This window comes from Ammodytes marinus (assembly GCF_949987685.1).
Source record: "Ammodytes marinus genome assembly, chromosome: 13".
NCBI classification, from domain to species: Eukaryota; Metazoa; Chordata; class Actinopteri; order Uranoscopiformes; family Ammodytidae; genus Ammodytes; species Ammodytes marinus.
Genome location: NC_137217.1, coordinates 16,228,478 through 16,249,406, shown reverse-complemented (window position 1 = coordinate 16,249,406; position 20,929 = coordinate 16,228,478). Strand labels below are relative to the sequence as shown.

The window sequence follows — 20,929 nt, the reverse complement described above, 5'->3', positions numbered from 1 at the left end:
AGAAAAAAAGAAACATTAAAAAGAGACGGTTACAAAAATACAACACATAAGCACAAAAACAAAATGACACAAGCACAGACATGTAAAATGACACAATCACTTTTCCAGCACATAACATAAGGCTGACTTCATATGTAAATTGCCAATACACCATGACTCTAGCATTGGCAGCCCAGAAATAATGTAAAAAACACGGTAACCCCAGTCCGCCATGCTCCCTGGATTTCTGAAGGTGGGCTTTTGAGATCCTATGTGCTTTATATCCCCAAATGAAAGGCATTATAAGTAGTGCATTTTGTTTCTCGTTCATTATAATGAAAATACTGTACATGAGTGATTCAGAAATGTAATGCTATTAAATAAAATGAATCAAAAGAAACACACAATACATTTGGCACATCAGAATCCCATTGGTGACCCTTATTGATTTATTGTTTAGAAACCACAAATTAGAGATTAATTTCTATCCTTCATGCAAATCATCTTGAAGCCATAACAAACTAATACAAGTCTCTGCGACTGAATATTGTAGTACAAGTACCAGATTGTGTTGCTCAAGTTAGTGAAATATTGAAATCTTAAGGTTTGAGAGAAACATTCTAGCATAACTTCAAACAAGATAAGCCTGCCATCAAATGTTTATTGGATGTGTATTCTATTCAGGCAAGAGTATGCTGGAATCTGAGATAAATATACTGTCAGCAGTGTTTAGTCGACCTCCTCAATGGTTGGGCCAGAGGAGGAGCCGCCTCCAGCTCCACCAGGGAAGCCGCCGGGCATTCCTCCAGGCATCCCTCCTGGCATCCCACCTGGCATTCCCCCGGGCATACCTCCCTGGTATAGCTTGGTCATGATGGGGTTGGACACCTTCTCCAGTTCTTTCTGATGATGATCATACTCTTCCTTCTCTGCTGTCTGGGTAACATACAAGGATTAAGAAGAATTAATTGTGACAGGGGAGTGGCGAAAATTGCTTCACAAAATATTAATACAATGTGAACATATACAGTAATAGGCTGCCTCTCTGCTTTTTACAGTGTCAGCCATAGAATAACCTCTTTCTGCAATCAAGGCTCATGGTTCAGTCAACAGATATTTTACCTGGTTCTTGTCCAGCCAGGATATGACTTCGTTACACTTGTCTAGGATGGTCTTTTTGTCCTCAGGGCTGATCTTGTCTTTGAGGTTATCATCCTCCACGGTGCTCTTCATGTTGAAGGCCAGAGACTCCAGGGAGTTCTTGGCTGTGACCTTTTCTCTCTGGACCTCATCCTCAGCCTTGAACTGCTCGGCCTCCTGCACCATTTTTTCAATGTCTTCCTTGCTCAGACGCCCTAATGGGAAATAATATACACAGCTCATTACCTGTGTAATGTTTTTACATTTTTTCTCTCTGTTCATGTACGACATTCTTTCAGTTTTTGAGCAACATCCCAATTTGAGAAATATGTAAAATGGTCATCTACCTTTGTCATTGGTGATGGTGATTTTGTTCTCCTTTCCAGTGCTTTTGTCCACTGCAGACACATTGAGAATGCCATTGGCATCAATGTCAAAGGTGACCTCAATCTGAGGGACACCTCTGGGAGACGGGGGGATACCGACTAGCTCAAATTTGCCCAGGATATTGTTGTCTTTGGTCATGGCTCTCTCACCTTCATAAACCTAAAAACATTAACCCAAATTCTGACCAGTCAGTGAATACATCCACGATTAATTACAGCACTGATATGGGTAGTGAACTTATTTCAAGAAATGTACTTTGCTCTATACCTGAATGAGCACACCAGGTTGGTTGTCTGAGTAGGTGGTAAAGGTCTGGGTTTGCTTGGTGGGGATAGTAGTGTTCCTTTTGATAAGAACAGTCATTACTCCTCCAGCAGTCTCGATTCCCAGGGATAGGGGCGTGACATCCAGCAGCAGCAGGTCCTGTACGTTCTCAGACTTATCACCAGCCAAGATGGCTGCCTGCACAGCTGTAAATAGTTTCCAAAGGATAATGTTAATATAATGCAATAATGACAATATAGCTTTTCTTTAAGCCACTTATTCATTTTGGAACAGCGCCTTCTGTACTTGAATACTAATACGACTATAATATAAGTGTGAAACCTAAATGTTGTAGAGAGACCCACCTGCACCATAGGCCACAGCCTCGTCAGGGTTGATGCTCTTATTTAGGTCACGGCCATTGAAGAAGTCCTGAAGCAGCTTTTGAATCTTTGGGATGCGTGTGGATCCCCCCACCAGGACAATGTCATGGATCTGGCCCTTGTCCATCTTGGCATCCCTCAGGGATTTCTCCACGGGGTCTAAGGTTCCACGGAACAGGTCGGCATTGAGCTCTTCAAAACGGGCCCTGGTGATGGAAGTGTAGAAATCTGTTCCTTCGTAGAGGGAATCGATCTCAATGCTGGCCTGGGTGCTGCTAGAGAGGGTGCGCTTGGCACGCTCGCATGCTGTGCGCAGACGACGCACAGCTCGCTTGTTGTTGTTGATCTCCTTTTTGAACTTGCGCTTGAACTCACCAATGAAGTGGTTAACCATGCGGTTGTCAAAGTCCTCACCGCCCAAGTGAGTGTCACCGGCTGTGGACTTGACCTCAAAGATGCCATCTTCAATAGTCAGGATTGACACATCGAATGTACCACCTCCAAGGTCAAAGATTAGGACATTACGTTCACCTCCAACCTAAAATAAATAGTAAGAATGATTACACTAATAGGATCCCAAAATCTGCTTGAGGTTCAGACAAGTTATAAGTTAGTAACCTTCTTGTCCAGGCCGTAAGCAATGGCTGCAGCAGTCGGTTCGTTGATGATGCGCAGCACATTCAGGCCAGAAATGGTTCCGGCATCTTTAGTGGCTTGGCGCTGGGAGTCATTGAAGTAAGCAGGAACTGTGATAACTGCATTGTTCACGGGCTGTAAAGACAGTAAGACCTTGAGTCAATAAAAAGCATTGTGCGTTCCAACTATTCCTCTTTTTAAAATATAACAGGGCCTTGCAAAAATTAAAAACTAAGGTTAGAGTCGTTGAGTGTTTGCTATGGTTCTGAGGTATTAGCTTTTAGATAACCATTTGTGTTAGCGTTGTGAATAGTAGTTGCTGGACAGTTGCAGCTTGTCATTGCTGCAATGTTGTCTGCATGACACGGTATTACCCCATGCCATTTGGAGCAAAGTGTTCAACACTTATTTATTGTCATCTACCTTGCCAAGATAAGCCTCAGAGATCTCCTTCATCTTGACGAGGACCATCGAGGAAATCTCCTCAGGGTAGAAGGACTTTACCTCACCCTTGTACTCAACCTCCACCTTGGGTTTGGTAGAGTCATTCACCACCTTGAAGGGCCAGTATTTCATGTCAGACTGCACCACAGTATCGTCAAATTTACGACCAATCAGACGCTTAGCATCTGAAGGGGATTAAACAGAAAATACAATACACTGAATAATATGTTAAGTTCACAGTGTATATACAGTTAAAAATGGTTATGAGTTTTTTACTTTAAAATGTAAAAAGAAACACACAATACGGTGAGGAAAATGAGAATACAATTTTTAGGTTAGTGTTTTGAGCCAGTTTTGGGTGCTGCAGCCCTTACCAAATACAGTGTTGGATGGGTTCATGGCCACCTGGTTCTTGGCAGCATCTCCAATCAATCTTTCTGTGTCCGTGAAGGCCACATAGCTGGGGGTGGTCCTGTTTCCTTGGTCGTTGGCAATGATCTCCACTTTGCCATGCTGGAAGATGCCCACACAAGAATATGTGGTGCCCAGGTCAATGCCTACTGCTGGTCCTTTAGACATCTTATATAGAAGACAAAAAGAAACATGTTAGTAATTGAAGCCCTTTTTACTCGGACAGTAATGGCAGACTAGAGCACTGATTCATAATCACAGAATAAAGTGTATAAATAACTTAGTGTATGCACCTGCATACTATGTACACCAGCATATACCCACTGAAGGTGTTCCTACAAAGGGAAGCCTGTTTTTGTTATTTACTGTACATCCAGTCCAGATGCACGGCCATTGGAGGCTCAGTTAGTGGTGGAGTGGCATCCATGGTGTAGTGGTTTAAACCACCTCCTGACACTCGAGACTAAATGACTAGACTCACACTGCCCTTTCATTCCCTTTGCATACTGCTTCAATTTCCACTCCCTCAGCAACATAACACTTCAGTGTCTCTGTCGTGCTGGTGAAATGTGATGTACTGATCCTGGAATAGTGATCATCAGTGTGTCTATTTTCCGACAGCTGGCTCCAAATAGCTTACAGTTACTGTGATAGATATCAGTGGATCTACATGGGAATGAATGGAAGGTTGCTTAAAATTAAGAGAGACTTTTATCAATGAATGCCTGGTTTGTATTATAAAAAAGGGCAACAAAAAAATAGACATGGAAAAGTACAGCTTTGAGGTGCAGTATACATAGCAACACATTTGATAAGTGAAGAACAAAGGCCTCTTGTAGCACGGGGAAACCAGCAGACTGAGGCAGGGAATAAAAAATATTCAAAGCAGAGATAATCACAAACAACCAGTAAAATATTCCACCAAATCCCAGGGCACAAAACTGCCTTGTTTAAATATGAAAGATTCTAAGATGGTCTTTTTTTTATCTGTATGCCTAAAGGGTGACAGTTGAGACTTTCTTCCTGTCCCAGAACTTCTTCAACTGCTGACTATTGAATTATCACTTGTTATCCAGTTGTGTAATACAGAGCTGAAAGTGTTGACTCATTGCCGTTGCTTCACTGCCTGTCCTAAGCCTACATTTGAAACTTGAATACAGAAAGTCCATTGCATGTGAAAAAGCATCACAAATATGGAAGAGTTTTGTATTACATTCATTCCATAATGTAAAGTTAATGCAATTCACTAGTTTCCTTTGGTTGATGTGATTCATAAGAGGCAAGATTACATCCCCAACTGACGCTGTTGTGACGATGGAAGATAATAATTTGAATAATTTTGTCTGCTGGAGTCACTGTACCGTTTGCTTTTTTCTTGGTGATTATGCTTCAGCTTGCCATGCCAGTGTTTGACAGAAACCATGCCAGCTTCACTCACTTGGAAATACCTTGTTTAACATTTGGCAGTTAAGCTTTTAAAATCAGCAAGCAAGACAGACTATGAAGCCAGGCTCAGTGCAATGCTTCTTGTAGAAGGGGTTACCTTGCGCCGTCAGATGTTCTAGTACGCAAAACTTTTATCCAGCACTCCTTTCCCTCTCCTGGCAGGCAGACTAAGAGGGCGAGTGTCTCTGCTCTCCGGTGTTTATAGAGCACTGTGCAAGGAGAGCCCATCAATCAGGGTGTCAGATGACTCCACCAAGGAAAGTTCTAGGCCCGTGTGTGTCCCTACTCATTGACTGGATTTCCTTGAAAGAAAGCTTGCAGTTGTGTTAACTACGTGTATATAACCATCTGCTAAGCAAAAGAAAAAAGCCTAACGTAATATGTCGAAGGCTTTGATTTGACACCTTAAACAAACATGTTTCTATTATTACTGGAGCATTGCTCTGTGATGAAACAGTATTTTCTGAAAATAGTGTTCACATTACCCACATGGATAGGACATTTAAAAGTACAGTGTTACTTTTTTTCAAAATACTTTGTAACAATTCTGAAAATCTATTCACAGCCTTTCACTTCAAAAACGGTGAGGCACTCTTTGTGTAAAAGATACAACTTCAGTCCTTTTACACTTGCTGTCGAGCATATGGGCTTTATGCATGAATACATTAAATGGTAGTATTGGGATAAAGGAGAGAATAAAGTTACACAAGTCAAAATGTGTATAACCTATTTAGCATTTATGTTTCAAATGGGGTGTCTTACTTTTTATATCCCAGTTTAGGGGATGGGGGGTCTTTGATTCAAAACATTACCTTCTGTATAATGTGAGACATACAGTATAGGAAACCTGAAAATGAATCTTGTCCACACAACATTGCTCAACTCAACTCAGTAGTTTTATTGAGGTATAACATTTCAGATAATTTATATTGTAGTGTTAACTTTAATTCTCTCTTTAAGACACAGTTGTGCAGTAAGCTTTCCTGCCCCGTACTGCGTGTTCCCTCTGCCAGAGCTCAAACACCAGGCGTCTATTCTTGTTACATGGACCCCTCTGACACATAGGCCACGTAGTATTAAATATAACTGTGGTTCTTTACGGACACCACCTGTTGCCACACACCACATCGTAGTATTCACACACGCCTGTCAAGTAGCTAGGGAATATTGCAGAACCCGGAAAAGCGAACCCTTCTGAGTTTCTAAGGTATTGAGTTGAGCTATGCATATTCATGGAATTTCGGGAGAGCAACAGAAATGATGCACAGTTAATGTTGGTCATACAATAAAAACTATACATGTATGCCTCAGCGGTACCTAATCAAACTCAAGGTAAGCAGCTATCGTTACATTCATGTGTTTCCCTCAGAAATAAAACACTTAGACAAAAAGATACGTGCCCTAAAATCTCCAAATATGGATTATATGTTATAAATTACAGTTTCAAAAGATTATTTGACCATAGGTATTTAAATAGTAGCTATCACTTTAAAACAAGTAAACACCGGAGTTGATAAAGAAAGTCCTCTTCTTTGCTTTTGTGTGAACTGAAGTGTCCATCCATGCAATCCCAGGCACAGCGCTTGCAGTAGTTGTACAAATGGTACTCTGCTTTCTTCAGCGTGCTGTTCAGATCCAGTGTTCCCTGAAGGCTGCAACAAAAAGGCAAAGGTTTATCCAACACCTTCATCATTACCAAAAAACTGAATTTTGTGATATTATGTGATAATATTTTCATGTCTTAGTGTACAGACAAACCTGCTAGTAAACTGGATGAGTTGTACATCATCTCGACACCGCAGCAAAGACTCTCTGTTCTCTAAAAGGATGGCCGCACAGATGAAAAGCTCAAACGTGAAGTCAGTGTTTAGAGCCTGCAGCTCTGGCTCTGAATGGTCCTCTGCAAACATAACAATGCGAAGACATATCTCTATATTAACGTCAGCCATTTTACAGAGTAAACTAAATCACATTACATTCCACCTTATTTATTATGTTAAACTGGAGTTCTGGGTTTCACCTGTGCTGTATTTATGGGCCAGCCTTTCCCGATAACGGGCTTGGGTTACTTGTTGGGAGATAAGCTCCAAGTGGTCACAGCTCAGGATCTCAAACAATCGTAGTGCGTCGCTCTGTTCAAATTCCCTTTGGAAACCCAGCAGCAGCCACCTTTAGGGAAAGACGACACAGTCAAAGAAAATGGGCATGCTGAATTCCCAAAACGCATATTCATACCATAAAATCAGGAGCAGAAATCCAAAGATATATATGCAGATCTACCTGTGGCAGAAGGCAAAGCTCTCCATGCTGTCTGTGACCAAATGGGCATAAAGCGGAGGGTCCAGTTCCTTCAACAGGGCTGCCTCCAACTCTAAAAGACGGTAAACACAACTTTAATTCCACATGCTTATACACTACTGCTGAGCTATGCTTTTTCTCTGGACATATTTTCTCTTGTACCACTAGAGGTCCTGAATCTCTCTTGCAATTTCATTTAGAGAACAAAATGATGTTGGAAAGGAGAAATGAACATGTTGGAAAGGAGAACATGTACATGAAGTTGCATTTCTTTTAGGTAATCTCACTTATTTTACTGTGGAGACCGTCAGCCATGAAGTCCTTGGAGAATTTCTCCATGTAGCAGGAGAAACTCCAGAAAGTGTCCACTTCAGAGTCAAGAACCTCCAGGAACCTGCTACACAGGTCATTCATTCCTTGGGCATAACTGACCTCTGGATCAACAATGAATGCAAGTTGTGAACAAAACAAACAAACAAAAAAAGACGGTTAGCCCCTAATGATGTGTGGTCTGGTCAGAGTCATTAAGGCCAGGACACACCGGTCCGACTACCCAAAAATGGAGTCTGCCATTTCAGGCAGCTCCAGTCTGCCCGTCGAGGCCAAAAAAGTGCCAAGAACACACCGAGCCGACTACTGACTTCCCGTACGCTCTGCGCTTGCGCTTGTGCGGGACGTAATGTCTCCATTACAGCAAGCGGCGCTAATCTGTATTGTGGCCCAAAAAAATACGGAAGCCGGAAATGATGGGACAACTCTCTAGACCATAAACATAGATAGAAATACGTATTTATATTTATGGACAATAAAGAGCACCATTTTTAGCAGAGAGTGTCGAGCATGGTGTCGAGCAGTCAACAATGATTGATGCATGTGGGTACTCGCTGAACGAAACAAACAAACACATTAAAACAATGGCTGACTGTTGTTAGCTGTTTGTGCTACCCGCCTCACTTCCGGGCATCACTGATTCGCTAGCCCTCCACCAATCAAATTGCTCCAACTGAAAGACTGCCCGCCGCCGATTGAACAACAAAAGGAGCCCGACGACATCTACGACGACCGACGTCACGGCACACACCAAACAGATTTGTGTCCCCGCCCTTTCCAGACTCTCCGACGGCGATTATCGGGCCGGTGTGTCCTGGCCTTAAAACCTGCGATGATGGGCTGATTTTAGAATACCTGGATGAAAAGCAGCGTAAGTGATGAGAATGTCTCTCAGCACCAACAGACTGCCTGAACCTTCCCCCCTGCAGAGACATAAATGATATATTGAATAAGGACACGCCTCTACTGTTACTATTATATGTCTACTATTATAGGCTATGATGTTTTGCAAGCATTTATATTCATAAGACAGGTGAGATAATGTATTTATTATATAATATTATATGTCATTTATTAATTTGAACCATTATCTATTTTAACCGTATATGTATTAATTCTGTTTTGGACCAACATACTTTCAACGTGTATATAAGAAAAACAGTCTGAGTGGTTCTTCAGCATTGAGCGGCAGAGTATCCTAATTAGGTCGGTTTTCTCCCCTCTGTATTTATCTAAATTCAGAGCCCATACTTTGTATTCTTTTTTCTTCAAGCAACTCACTACTACGCTCACTAGTCGTATGAGCTCTAATAGGCCAGGCAAAGTAAGGCATTTTGGGGCCAAAAATAGAATAAATTGTAAAAGAATTTTTTTCAGCTCAGATAATTTCTATGAGGTGTCCAGAACAACATACTAAAAGTCCTAAGAAATCCTAGTTGGGGAAATATGTTTAATTCTCATCAATCCGAGATGTGTGCCAATAAGGCGAGACACCAATAAATCCCAATGGGGCAATTTTTTTCCTTTACTCCTATCAAAATGAAACTTTACACAATGAAAGTATCCATGAAAATTTAAATGTTTTGTATTACAAGTTTCTTTGGAAATTTATTTTAATATGCAAATGAGCTATACACTAATCGTACACGCCCAAAATAAACCCAAATAGGCTTAATTTTTTCCTTTACTCCTACCACAATAAAACTTTACATAGTAAAAGTATACTTGAAAAGTAAAACATTTTGTATTACAAGTTTCTTTTTAAATGAATTTGAATATGCACATGAGCTCCACACTTATTGAATATCCAATCATCGTACTGCCAATGGGTGATGGCAATGCTGCTTTTAGACTGGCCTCTAACCTGAAAAACTGCCTGGCTTACCTGCCAGGGGTATAACAGGTGCCTCTCATGAATTAGATTTGTCTCTTCAAATACCACTGCACGCAATTTGATGGCACTACATCCAATCAGAGCAATGAACAATGTGACGTATTAAGCCCCGTTCGTTTAGCGAACAGCGGGGTTAACTGTTAAATCGAACTTTTGCCGCGGTCGGTCAGCAAAACAGAACATTCCTCTTACTTGCTAATGAAAGATTTGCGTGCCGTCTTCCAAATTGTAAAGGGTCGAGGCCCCAGAGCACCATACATAGGGCTCTGGCCCGCCCATATCAGATAGAACCAATTAAAACGCAGCTCAGGATTTCTTGACATATTTAATGAGCTTCAATGGAGAGTGCCCAGACCAACAGGCGCAGCACATTTAATTTGCCAGCGCCTAGTGGCAGGTCTGGAGTTCCAGGCTAGTGCCATTCCCTTTCCTATGCCAAATAGACGAGATGTAGAATCACAGCCTGAAATGGCGAAAAGAAGGAGAAAGAGGAGATTGTCACACACCTTGGGACCAAGTAACTCCTTTGTCTACTTTATGCACCATATCCGTCTTGTTTTTGTTGCTTTCTTTGGTTCTGGTGCCAGAAACAGCTTGTGTGCATTCAGATCAGCATGATGCAACAAGAGTACTAACAAGTCTGTGTCATCACCTACTGAGACTGTGTCTTTTGTTCTGGCAGAGGCAATGGCAGTTTGGACAATGAGCACATCTGCATCGTGCTTTGCATGGTTTGTTATACACCATTTTTATCTTACAAGTTTCTTTGAAAATGAATTTTAATATGCAAATGAGCTATACTCTAATCAAATATAGGCTACCCAAAATATATCCGCATAGGCTTCATTTTTTCCTTTAAAGATCCAAGTGACTGCTGCAGATATTGCTACGGTTGGTTGCATACACATTCAGTACTTTATGATTCCTCCTATACGTGAACCTATTGTGTATCAGCCACTGGCTCTGTTGCCAGCAGATAACAAAACATTACAGCTGGATGTTTTGTGGAAGACATCCCTACTCCTTCACTCTCAAAGGCCATCATGGTCTGGTATGATGCAGATCCTGCATCTTCTAGATGAACACCCTGGGAGAGCTTCAGTAACATTACTTCCAATGATTGATCTTGATCCCAGTGATGAATCCTGCATATACTCAACATTGAGGTTTGTGGCAACTCAAGCTCTGCAGTATGATGTGACCCCTGTTCTGACGTTCGACCAACCCCTTCTGGAAAGCCTTGACCAATATAAGTTAACTTCTAATACAAATGTTTTACTTTTCATGTAGACTTTCATTGTGTAAAGTTTTAATGTGGTAGGAGTAAAGGTAAAAATTAAGCCTATGCAGATATATTTTGGGTAGCCTATATTTGATTAGTGCATAGCTCATTTGCATATTAAAATTAATTTTCAAAGAAACTTGTAAGACAAAAAATGGTGTATCACAAACCATGCAAAGCACGATGCAGATGTGCTCATTGTCCAAACTGCCATTGCCTGTGCCAGAACAAAAGACACAGTCTCAGTAGGTGATGACACAGACTTGTTAGTACTCTTGTTGCATCATACTGATCTGAATGCACACAAGCTGTTTATGGCACAAGAACCAAATAAATTAATGTATAGCTGTCCCCAGACAAATGTGCAACATCACATCTCTCTTCCTGAGATCCTCTGAGATTGTCTTTCCCTTTTGGCATGTCTAATCTGTATGGGTTCACTTTCGTGGGCCTACACTGACCTGGTTTAATCTCTGTTTTATCTGGTGCCGCCCAATTACTTCCCTAAAGATCTCTCATTACATTGGTCCATTTCATCACTCAATTTGGCCCACCTGATTGTGTTTACCTGCTCCATTTAAACAATGCAGCTCAGGGTTCACAAACTTTTGCACATACAAAAGTTGTCAAATAATTAATTTTTTATCAGTTTTAACAATTGATTTCCGGTAAAGAAAAATGTGGAATTGATAAACAAAAATCTGTTATTTCATATAAAAAATACTGGTATTGATAAAAATTAATTAATGATAGTCAAAATAAATAAAATTCCAAAAGGCGAGTTAATTGGTCCCAAGGTGTGTGACAATCTCCTCTTTCTCCATGCCATTTCAGGCTGTGATTCTACGTCTCGTCTATTTGGCATTGGAAAGGGAATGGCACTGAAAAAAGTAAAAAATGACACTAGCTGGGGGGGGGGGGGGGGGGGAATCTAATTCATGAGAGGCACCTGTTATAAGTAAGCCAGGCAGTTTTTCAGGTTAGAGGCCAGTCTAAAAGCAGCATCGCCATCACCCATTGGCAGTACGATGATTGGATATTCAATAAGTGTGGAGCTCATGTGCATATTCAAATTCATTTAAAAAGAAACTTGTAATACAAAATGTTTTACTTTTCAAGTATACTTTTACTATGTAAAGTTTTATTGTGGTAGGAGTAAAGGAAAAAATTAAGCCTATTTGGGTTTATTTTGGGCGTGTACGATTAGTGTATAGCTCATTTGCATATTAAAATACATTTTCAAAGAAACTTGTAATACAAAACATTTAAATTTTCATGGATACTTTCATTGTGTAAAGTTTCATTTTGATAGGACTAAAGGAAAAAAATAGCCCCATTGGGATTTATTGGTGTCTCGCCTTATTGGCACACATCTCGGATTGATGAGAATTAAACATATTTCCCCTACTAGGATTTCTTAGGACTTTTAGTATGTTGTTCTGGACACCTCATAGAAATTATCTGAGCTGAAAAAAATTCTTTTACAATTTATTCTATGAAAAACGCTATTTTGCCTGGACTATAAGCTTAACAACCTAATCCAGGTGAAAACATAGCATGAACGACCTGAGTAAGTGCTGTGCAATAATATGTCATGTTCCTTGTTTATTTTAAAGTCCAAAATTCGATGTGTCCTTAAGAGTTAATTGTGGCACTTGGTATTACAGTCTTACAACAATAAATTAAAGCTGATTTACCACAGTCAATACATATTTTTTGTTTTCCTTTGCCACGTCAAATGAAGCGAATGATCCCTTTTTAGCTGCTTAAAAATCAAAGTCTGGATGTTTACTCTCACAAAACTCATGTCAAGGGTTAGCAATCAAATTTCAAACTCTATCTGTTGACTTGTGTGTTTATGTGTTTATGTTGTGTCGTGTTTTTGTATGACAACAACACGACACAACAATGGTTCACAGTCACTTACTGATAAAAACTCAGGTCTCTGTTAGTTCTCGGAACATCCTTGTCAATGATTCGTATGGCTTCCCGCAGCTCCTGTTGGTCGAATGTGACCCGCTCAAACAAGATCTGGTGACAGGAAGGGAATGTAGAGACAAATATATTTGACACCTCTAGATTCTGATCCAAGTATTAACATATTTAGTGGAGTTCATACATATGAATGATTCCCTTTAAATACTCTATAAATCGTGTTCTTGCACTTGATAAGGCAAAATTGATTTGTAAACTAGTGTGCACAGTTTGTTTAGGTTATCACTCAGTTAAGGCTGCATGTCAAGTATCACTGACTGAATGTGCCAACCTATCGGCTGTTCCAAAGTTCCCGTCACTCTTCAGACAGACGTGCTCAACATGTATTACGACATGAACAGTTTGTTTAACACTGTCCAATCCTGTTTTGCAACTTCACTAAACACACTTAGGCCATCCCACTTTAAAGATTTTTGTTTTTGTTTTTTGGCATTTTCAAGCTTTTATTTTTATTTTTATTAGATAGTACAGAGTTGAAATGGGGAGACAGAGAGAGAGGGGGGATGACCTGCAGTAAAGGTCCACGGCTCAGATTCGAACCCGCGATCACTGCAACGAAGGCTGGAGCCAATATGGTACGCGCTCTATCCACTACGCCACCGGAGCGCCCCAGGCCATCCCACTTTAAACACTACATATTTTCTCTTCACCCAGACAAAACCAAAGGAAACGTATGTAATGGAACCAAATCAGATATGCATTGAATAGAAAAAACAGAGGTGTAAATCAAATAGAAAGGATATCATGTAAAATATAAAGAATTGAATAGTACTACTAGTTTAGTTTATTTATTTAGCACACATTAACAATTAATGGTGCAAGGAGGGAACAAAGCCCAATGGGCTTGTACAGTGTTCCACCCCTATCAATAATCACAATGAAATCATATTCTAACATAGATTTAACTAACCTGTGCCTGAAGCTCCAAGAAAGCCAGTCTGTCACTGACCTCCTCGGACTGGTTTTGTTGATGGGCCAGTTCCTGCCTCTGGTCAAAGTACCTGACTGCTGCTACCAACTCAGCTGGAGATAGGATCATGTCATCAAAGTTGGCCACATGAGAAAAAAAAAGATGAACACAGTTGAGAGCCGTACGACTTTGTTCATGGCGCCAGAGGTTGTGCATGTGTGGCACTCTTACCGTCAGTGCCGTTGAGGTGCAAGCGGACAGCCGAGGGAACAAACTGCTGCCACTTTGTCTTCATGACCCGGTAACGTACCAGCAACTGCTCCTGCAGCAGAGAGCGCTCTAACGCTGTGGAGCTGCACGGGTACATCCCAAACAGGAAGCGCCACACCAGGCCACGCTCAGAGGGAGGCACGCCACCTGGACAGGGATTCAAAACAGTTTGATCAGTGACGGCGGTCTATACATATCTGGCTAACCAAGAGGTCATTTCAACTAGTGTCATTCAGCCAAACCTATCGCCACAGGATCAAAACAAACCCTGGTTTAAAGGTGGATTCTGAAAAATTATTGATGACGAAATCACCTTTTGTTAAAATCAGTGGAAATCACCTCATAATCCGCTACTTGTTCTATTGTTACTGTGTGCGTTGGGAAAAAAACTGGTGTTAACACACAGCCTATGCTCTGTAAACGTGTATGTAATCAAAGGGTATGTAAACTAAGGGGGCCAACCGGAGCTAGCAACATGCCCGTTTGCAGAGCCTAGGCAGTGTATTAACACTGGATCTTTTCTCAGCGCACTAACAGTACGTACAAGTAGGGGAACGTGAGGAGATTTTTCAGATTTTTACAACAAATGTTTTGACAACAATAATTTTCCAGAACTGCTGCCTCCACCTTTAAATAATGTGCACAAATAGGGAATCTGTAGAAACCAATCCAGTCCAAAATTTGATGAACTTTACCCTGATTGCACTGGGATTTGAGACAAGGATTTGAGATGTCTTATGTAATGTTTTGCTCCACAGGTTTCTTTAATCTTTCAAGTCTCCATGTGTGTAGGGATGGAATGTGCACAAAGGTCAAAAAGACCACAGAGAAGGAGGGTGAGTTTCCACATTCCTGCTCGTAGATGATGGATTCAGAGTGATGTATCAATCCAGAGAGAACTCCTACTGTGTCTGTGTACAGCTTACATTTAAGAAACTTTCAATGACACACAAAAAAGCCAATCTGTTTGCTAAGACAGTGCCAGGACCTGTTGATTGACAAAATACTGTTTTAACAGATACTGTATATGTACTGGTGAAAAAAAATATCCAAACACTATCCATCCTGCTTCACACACTTCACTGAACACATTTTTTTGACGGTCGAATCCCATGTGATTTCATTCCCCTTCTTGGAATCTGTTGTTCTATCTCAGTAGTCACGCTTCTTTGCCAGAGGGGGTCCGATGTGAAATGCAATGTTTAGAGAATAGCCTGATTGTGGCTCACGCCCGAAAGCAAAGCATCACTTGACTTCCTCTTGGTCTGCAGGAATGACCACAATTCACAGTCAGAGATTCAGATTTGAAAAGATGAATCTCCTTTATGAGTAAATGCAGAATAAGTGACACCTTTTGGACTAATGAGAACATATCAGACTGTAATGCTTTTGTACTTTTATTTGTTTTGTTCAGATCAACATTAGGCCCACTCAAAACATGTGTACAATCTTTTTAACATGAATTTTGAGGGATTAGAAAAGGATTTGCACTTTTAAATGGGAATTATATGGATTATTTTAGGCCCGTTCACAGGCCAACAACACAATGCAATGTATTGGACAGGAGTGGGTACGCAGACAGTAGGCCTATAGGGTCTATTCAGCATTTACGTTGTATGTATATAGGAAGTATAGGCTGTACTCAGATGTGCACTATGTAACTTTAGGTGTGTCAGAGAAGGGAAGCTTTGCTAAGAAATATTCTCAAAACTGAATAAACAAACTTTCCGAACATTGTTTGAAGTTAGAAAGCTTCCGGAAAAGTTACTGTTTCACTGTTATTGTTTACAGCAGCAGGGCCCACAGTTTGGTTTACAGTTATATTCTATTCTATAGGCCTACATTTGCTTCCAGGTTCCTCAAAATAAGTTAGTCTTGATTTATGATGAGAGAATTATGCAATACCAATAATTAGCCTACATGAAGAGAAAATATGTTTTGCTGGCTAAACTAACTGCAGGCTCTGTGAATGTAAACAATTCCCCCTCCTCAGAAAATGCATAGTGCACCTTTAACGTAAAAAGTAGAGTAGGCCAACTACAAGTAGGCCTAATATAATAATAATTACATTAAAGAGAACCGGGCCTGCAGTCTATAGGTTAGGCTACATAAAAGGTTACATTATTAAATGGTCTTGACAGACAGAAAGACAGACAGACAGACAGACAGACAGACAGATAGACAGATAGACAGATAGACAGATAGACAGATAGACAGATAGATAGATAGATAGATAGATAGATAGATAGATAGATAGATAGATAGATAGATAGATAGATAGATAGATAGATAGATAGATAGATAGATAGATAGATAGATAGATAGATCTACCGTTTTTGAAAATATGCATCCTCAGTCTGGACTCGTCGACCCTCCCCTCTGCGTCCATGACCCCGGGTAAGGTGAGACGCGCGGCGGCCAGAGCAGGAGAGCTGACCGCTGCTACTCGCCCCTGGAAGCGGACATCTGGCTGTTGTTGACTGTCCGAGGGGCTCGTCCCTTCTCCCGCTATCTGCCGTGGACTCCCGGTATTCAGACCCTCCATGTGTGCCAGCTGTATTAGCGATCACACACCACGCACAGGTGAGGAAGAGCTCGATTGTCGCTCCGCATCCAGGGCGCATCGACAGACACTAAAGCAACTGGCATCCTCCTACGGGCTACAGCTCCCTCAACAACACACAGCTGGCTTCACCTATCGCTGTGCTGTGCGCGCAGTGTTGCTGAGACTTAAAACTCCCAACAGACTCAAATGAATCGATTCAGGAAAAAAAACATGTCAAGCGCCGTTGTCTCTCGCTCAGCCATCCGGGAGTCACATGACTGCACCTTGAGATCTGAATTTGACCCAAACATTCCAGGTGGAGGACAAAGTTCACATTGGTTTTGTGAGCATGTATTGCTCCACCTAGCGGTTTTTAACAGCATCAAGCACCAAAGGTTTCCCTGAACAACGTGTATCACTATCATCGAGTGATAAGAAACATAGACACTGTTATGATGTAATTATTTATTTGTAAGGCCTATTATTATAAAGAGTATTATTGCATTAGAGAAGCATTTGGATAGTATATTAAGAAGCATTTTTGTATAGGCCATTCTTTGTAATACATTTCAAAACTATAATGCTTGTGCTGATATAGTTTAAGATGAACAAAATGAGAAACCCAGGAACAGTTTCTAGAAAAAGGGGAAATCCCTCCAGTAGAGTTGCAGAAAATTGGAGAATCAATGCCAAGGAGCAATGAAGCTGTTCTGACGGCAGGTGGTGGCCCAACACTTTACTTGTGTTTAATCTGCCATGGATGAATATGCAAAATATTGAATTGAATCACCATGCAGTTTGTGAGCTTTCGATTTCTAGTCAAAGGCCTTATGATAAAAGGTATCATCTGTAGGTCTGTCTGTATGTACAAACTGTAAAAACCTTTGAGGCAAATTTGTTATTTTGAGCCAAACATACAGTATTGACTTGATAGCTAATTGTAATCTGTGTGATCCATAATCTTTACAAATGGAACAGCAGTGGCATTCTTAGCAGCAGGAGACTTTGCATAAAAAACCCTGTGTGAAACGTGTTAAAAGAAAGGCCCACATTTCTTTAAGTCTTATAACAAAGCTTGTTGTATGTTTGAAGGGTTGCTGATCACTGTTCATTCTTCCTGCTTCAAAGTGTTTCCCCTACTCAGGCCATTTTTAAATCCGAGCAAGAACACGTACTTAAGTTGTTCAGCTATAGCTTACAGTTTACTATTTGTACACAGCGGTTGGACAACGCATCTCTCTGAGCAGTGTAACACTTACTGACTACCATAATGTGACTTTCCTTTGCATTTTCACACTTCTGAGCGTTTTTTAAAACTGTCAAGAAGAGCTGTTGGTGTCTCAGAGAGGTGAGAATGTATACTAACGGCTATACAAGTAAAATGATATCCCCTATAGACAGCACATAAATGTAATACTGTGGTCTGTGTTGGCCTTTGCTGTTTTAACTTCCCTTTTCTTTTTCCCTCGATTCACTGCAACTGAGCAACAGGAAACACACCCAAGAATTTCACATCAGTGTTAAGACTCATTAGATCTACACAAAGCACAACAAAGCTACAACCACTTCAGGGTCCCTCTCAAAGTGAGTATTTACTTAACGCAGTGGATTACAGGCAGTTTATCTACAAGACCTTGTTGTATGTAAACTACCAGATGTGATAGGCATTGCATGTAAAACTGAATTCACTCTTAAGATTTCATGATCATATCGGTTAACCTCATAATGTCTTTCTTTGATCAGATGAAGCTGTCGGGCCTGATTGTTCTCTATCTCACACTTATCCTGGCCTATCATTCAGAGGGTTGGTGGCAAATTGTATAGATGTGTTTGTTTTGCTTTTTCTCTCATGAAGTGTGCACTTGAACACATAAAAACTCTGCTTTGGTTTTCAACACGCAGGTCAAAAGTGGAGTATCAATGTCACAAGAAAAATTGATACATCATTGGGCTCAACCGTGACCATACCATGTTCGTTTACCTGTCCGCCCGAAGAATGTACTGGACCTGTTCAAGTTTACTGGAAAAAGCGAGAGAAAAGTAAATTTAACACCTATGACAAAGACCGGAATGCCTTTGTCTCTCACACGAATGAGTCTTTTGTGATCGAGAAGTACAGAGGACGCACCATGCCCATTGGATCTAAAGCCAATGGAAACTGCTCCCTCCAGATACGAAACATCACCGACAATGAACCAAGGATCTATGTGAGAGTTATCGGAAAGACTGACAACTTCAGTTTCAGGGAAGAATTTGTCTCCATTTCACTGTCTGGTAAGAAATTCAGGAAAACATTGGAAGCAATATTCTAATCATGTTTATATGTTTGAGTCATGAGAAATGTAATCAACACTGCATGTGTTTCTCCCATGTGGCCAGGTGTTAAGCCAGTCACTCTTAACCCAGGTATAACCTCTTCTTTGTTTACTATCTCATTCACATGTATTGAGTTTGCTTATGTGTTCCTCAGTTTGCTACAAGGCTGCATATTACGTTATGACAAAGAACAAAGTAAATTGTAACTATAATTAAAACTCTCACACACTGATTTGTTTTTCAGATATTAGAATGACCACTTATGAACCAACAACACGTAAGTTCTTAACAGACTTAAAAGACTAATATTTAATACGACACAAAATCTCTAAATCAGTTTTCAATCAATCAATATAATTGTTTTTAAATCTGATTGATTGATTGATTGATTGATTGATTGATTGATTGATTGATTGATTGATTGATTGATTGATTGATTGATTGATTGATTGATTGATTGATTGATTAAATCAGTTTTCTCCATTGAAAAGATCTGATCATGGCAATCTTAATTTTCTTCACAGAGGGTGCGAAGCAGTCGAAGACTTCGACATCAATGTATATTGGCATCTTTGTACCAATTGCTGCCCTTCTGATCATCATATCTGTCATGGGAATTGTCTTTTGCATAAAACGCAAAAGGTAACTACACGTTTTGCTCATTTAGTAATTGTGTTATTATGTTTGTTTCATGAAGGATCCGTGTCTATTTTGGCAGCCAATCATGTGATGTGGGGAAAATACCATTTATTAAGACATTTTAAATAGCATTTTAAATATAATCACAATTTGTAGCACACCTCATTGCAATGACCACTTTTCACAGGTCACAACCTTTTACCAGGGAGGCATCTGGGTATTTTGCATCTTTCAGAGGAGCAAAAAGGTATGTTTCTTGATACAATCATTACTGTGTATTTGTATGAGTATTAAATTAAGTTTAAAGTTCAGTAGTTTATTTCTGTACATACTGTATGAAGATGTTTGTGAACACTCTTGACTCCAGCCAAAACAGTTCTTCCATCAGACACGTCGTGGCTCTGAAATCCATTTGTCTTTTCAGAGAAGCACCTGGCAAAAATCATGACGACAAGCCTTTTCCTCAGCAGAAGGCCATTGATGAACCGGTCTATGCCAACATGGAGGTATAATACCCGTACTCTATTGTGTTTTGATATCCTAGCCAGATGGTGATTAAGACAGGAACAACTGATAAGTCACATCTCTCTTTTGACAACTAAAGCTAACCTTAGATGGGCCCTTTATCATGTCATCACATATACATTACACACACAAAACAGGGAGTCACTCCTAAAAACAGCTCCATAGCTCTTTTAGAGGTTTAAAACTCCACAGGATGCCTCTAATGTAACACAACCTTTTTGTCTTTGCAGGTCCCTACTAGTCAGATGCATCAAAGAATGGATAACACAGACAATATATATGGAAATGTGGATTATTCGTAAAAGTGGAAAAGGTCTTTCTCACTCATCATTTGGACTTGAAGAACATCAGAGTTACACTTGTTCTTCATTAATCGTTGCAAAAAACTGTGAAAGGCAGACAGGAACGGTGTTGCAAAACATATACTGTACCTGCTTGGTTCCTTATTTATTAAAACAATTGTTGTTTCAGATAAAATGGTCACTGGTATCATTCATTAGTGAATCTTCATCATGAAGAGACCTCTTCCTGTTGTACAGAAAGACTCAAATAGGAGCAAGGGTGAAGAGCCAATCCTGCCACCATTTGAGAACAAATTTAAATGTCATAATTTAAGGAAAGAAATGTTAATAATATTTTTGATAATTAAACATAAAGCAAAGTCTGGCACTGCCAATGTAGCTGATAAGAAATGTCATAACCAAAAGGGATGATAGTAAGCCTAAACCTATTCAAATACAACAAAGCTCGTCAAAATAAAATGTCATATTGCCTTCCCTGGTACTTCTTATCATTGTTTGTATGTTGTACGACAAATACTGAGGCGTAAAACTGT

At 40.3% G+C, this 20,929-nt stretch overlaps 3 protein-coding genes across 3 annotated transcripts; 1 reads left to right on the top strand and 2 right to left on the bottom strand.

Moving 5' to 3' along the window:
* Window positions 1-418: 418 nt before the first annotated feature.
* Window positions 419-5,254, bottom strand: hsc70 (heat shock cognate 70). The gene is made up of 9 exons (XM_080038912.1): window positions 5,188-5,254; window positions 3,608-3,812; window positions 3,213-3,418; window positions 2,772-2,924; window positions 2,136-2,691; window positions 1,774-1,976; window positions 1,467-1,665; window positions 1,102-1,334; window positions 419-915 (listed from the first exon to the last, which is right to left on the bottom strand). The coding sequence occupies exons 2-9, from the start codon at window positions 3,810-3,812 to the stop codon at window positions 709-711; spliced, it is 1,962 nt and encodes a 653-aa protein (XP_079895038.1). The 5' UTR covers window positions 5,188-5,254; the 3' UTR covers window positions 419-708.
* Window positions 5,255-6,014: 760 nt separating this feature from the next.
* LOC307260184 (TBC1 domain family member 15) lies at window positions 6,015-16,881 on the bottom strand. Its single transcript, XM_080040343.1, has 10 exons — window positions 16,401-16,881; window positions 14,031-14,216; window positions 13,800-13,912; window positions 12,822-12,925; window positions 8,574-8,641; window positions 7,676-7,822; window positions 7,371-7,461; window positions 7,111-7,259; window positions 6,849-6,990; window positions 6,015-6,742 (listed from the first exon to the last, which is right to left on the bottom strand). Exons 1-10 carry the CDS (start codon window positions 16,612-16,614, stop codon window positions 6,574-6,576), a joined length of 1,383 nt encoding a protein of 460 aa, XP_079896469.1. The 5' UTR covers window positions 16,615-16,881; the 3' UTR covers window positions 6,015-6,573.
* Window positions 16,882-18,162: 1,281 nt separating this feature from the next.
* Window positions 18,163-20,619, top strand: LOC307260008 (uncharacterized protein). The gene is made up of 9 exons (XM_080040108.1): window positions 18,163-18,198; window positions 18,358-18,418; window positions 18,517-18,888; window positions 18,994-19,020; window positions 19,175-19,207; window positions 19,455-19,572; window positions 19,757-19,816; window positions 19,994-20,075; window positions 20,325-20,619. Exons 2-9 carry the CDS (start codon window positions 18,358-18,360, stop codon window positions 20,394-20,396), a joined length of 825 nt encoding a protein of 274 aa, XP_079896234.1. The 5' UTR covers window positions 18,163-18,198; the 3' UTR covers window positions 20,397-20,619.
* Window positions 20,620-20,929: the final 310 nt, after the last annotated feature.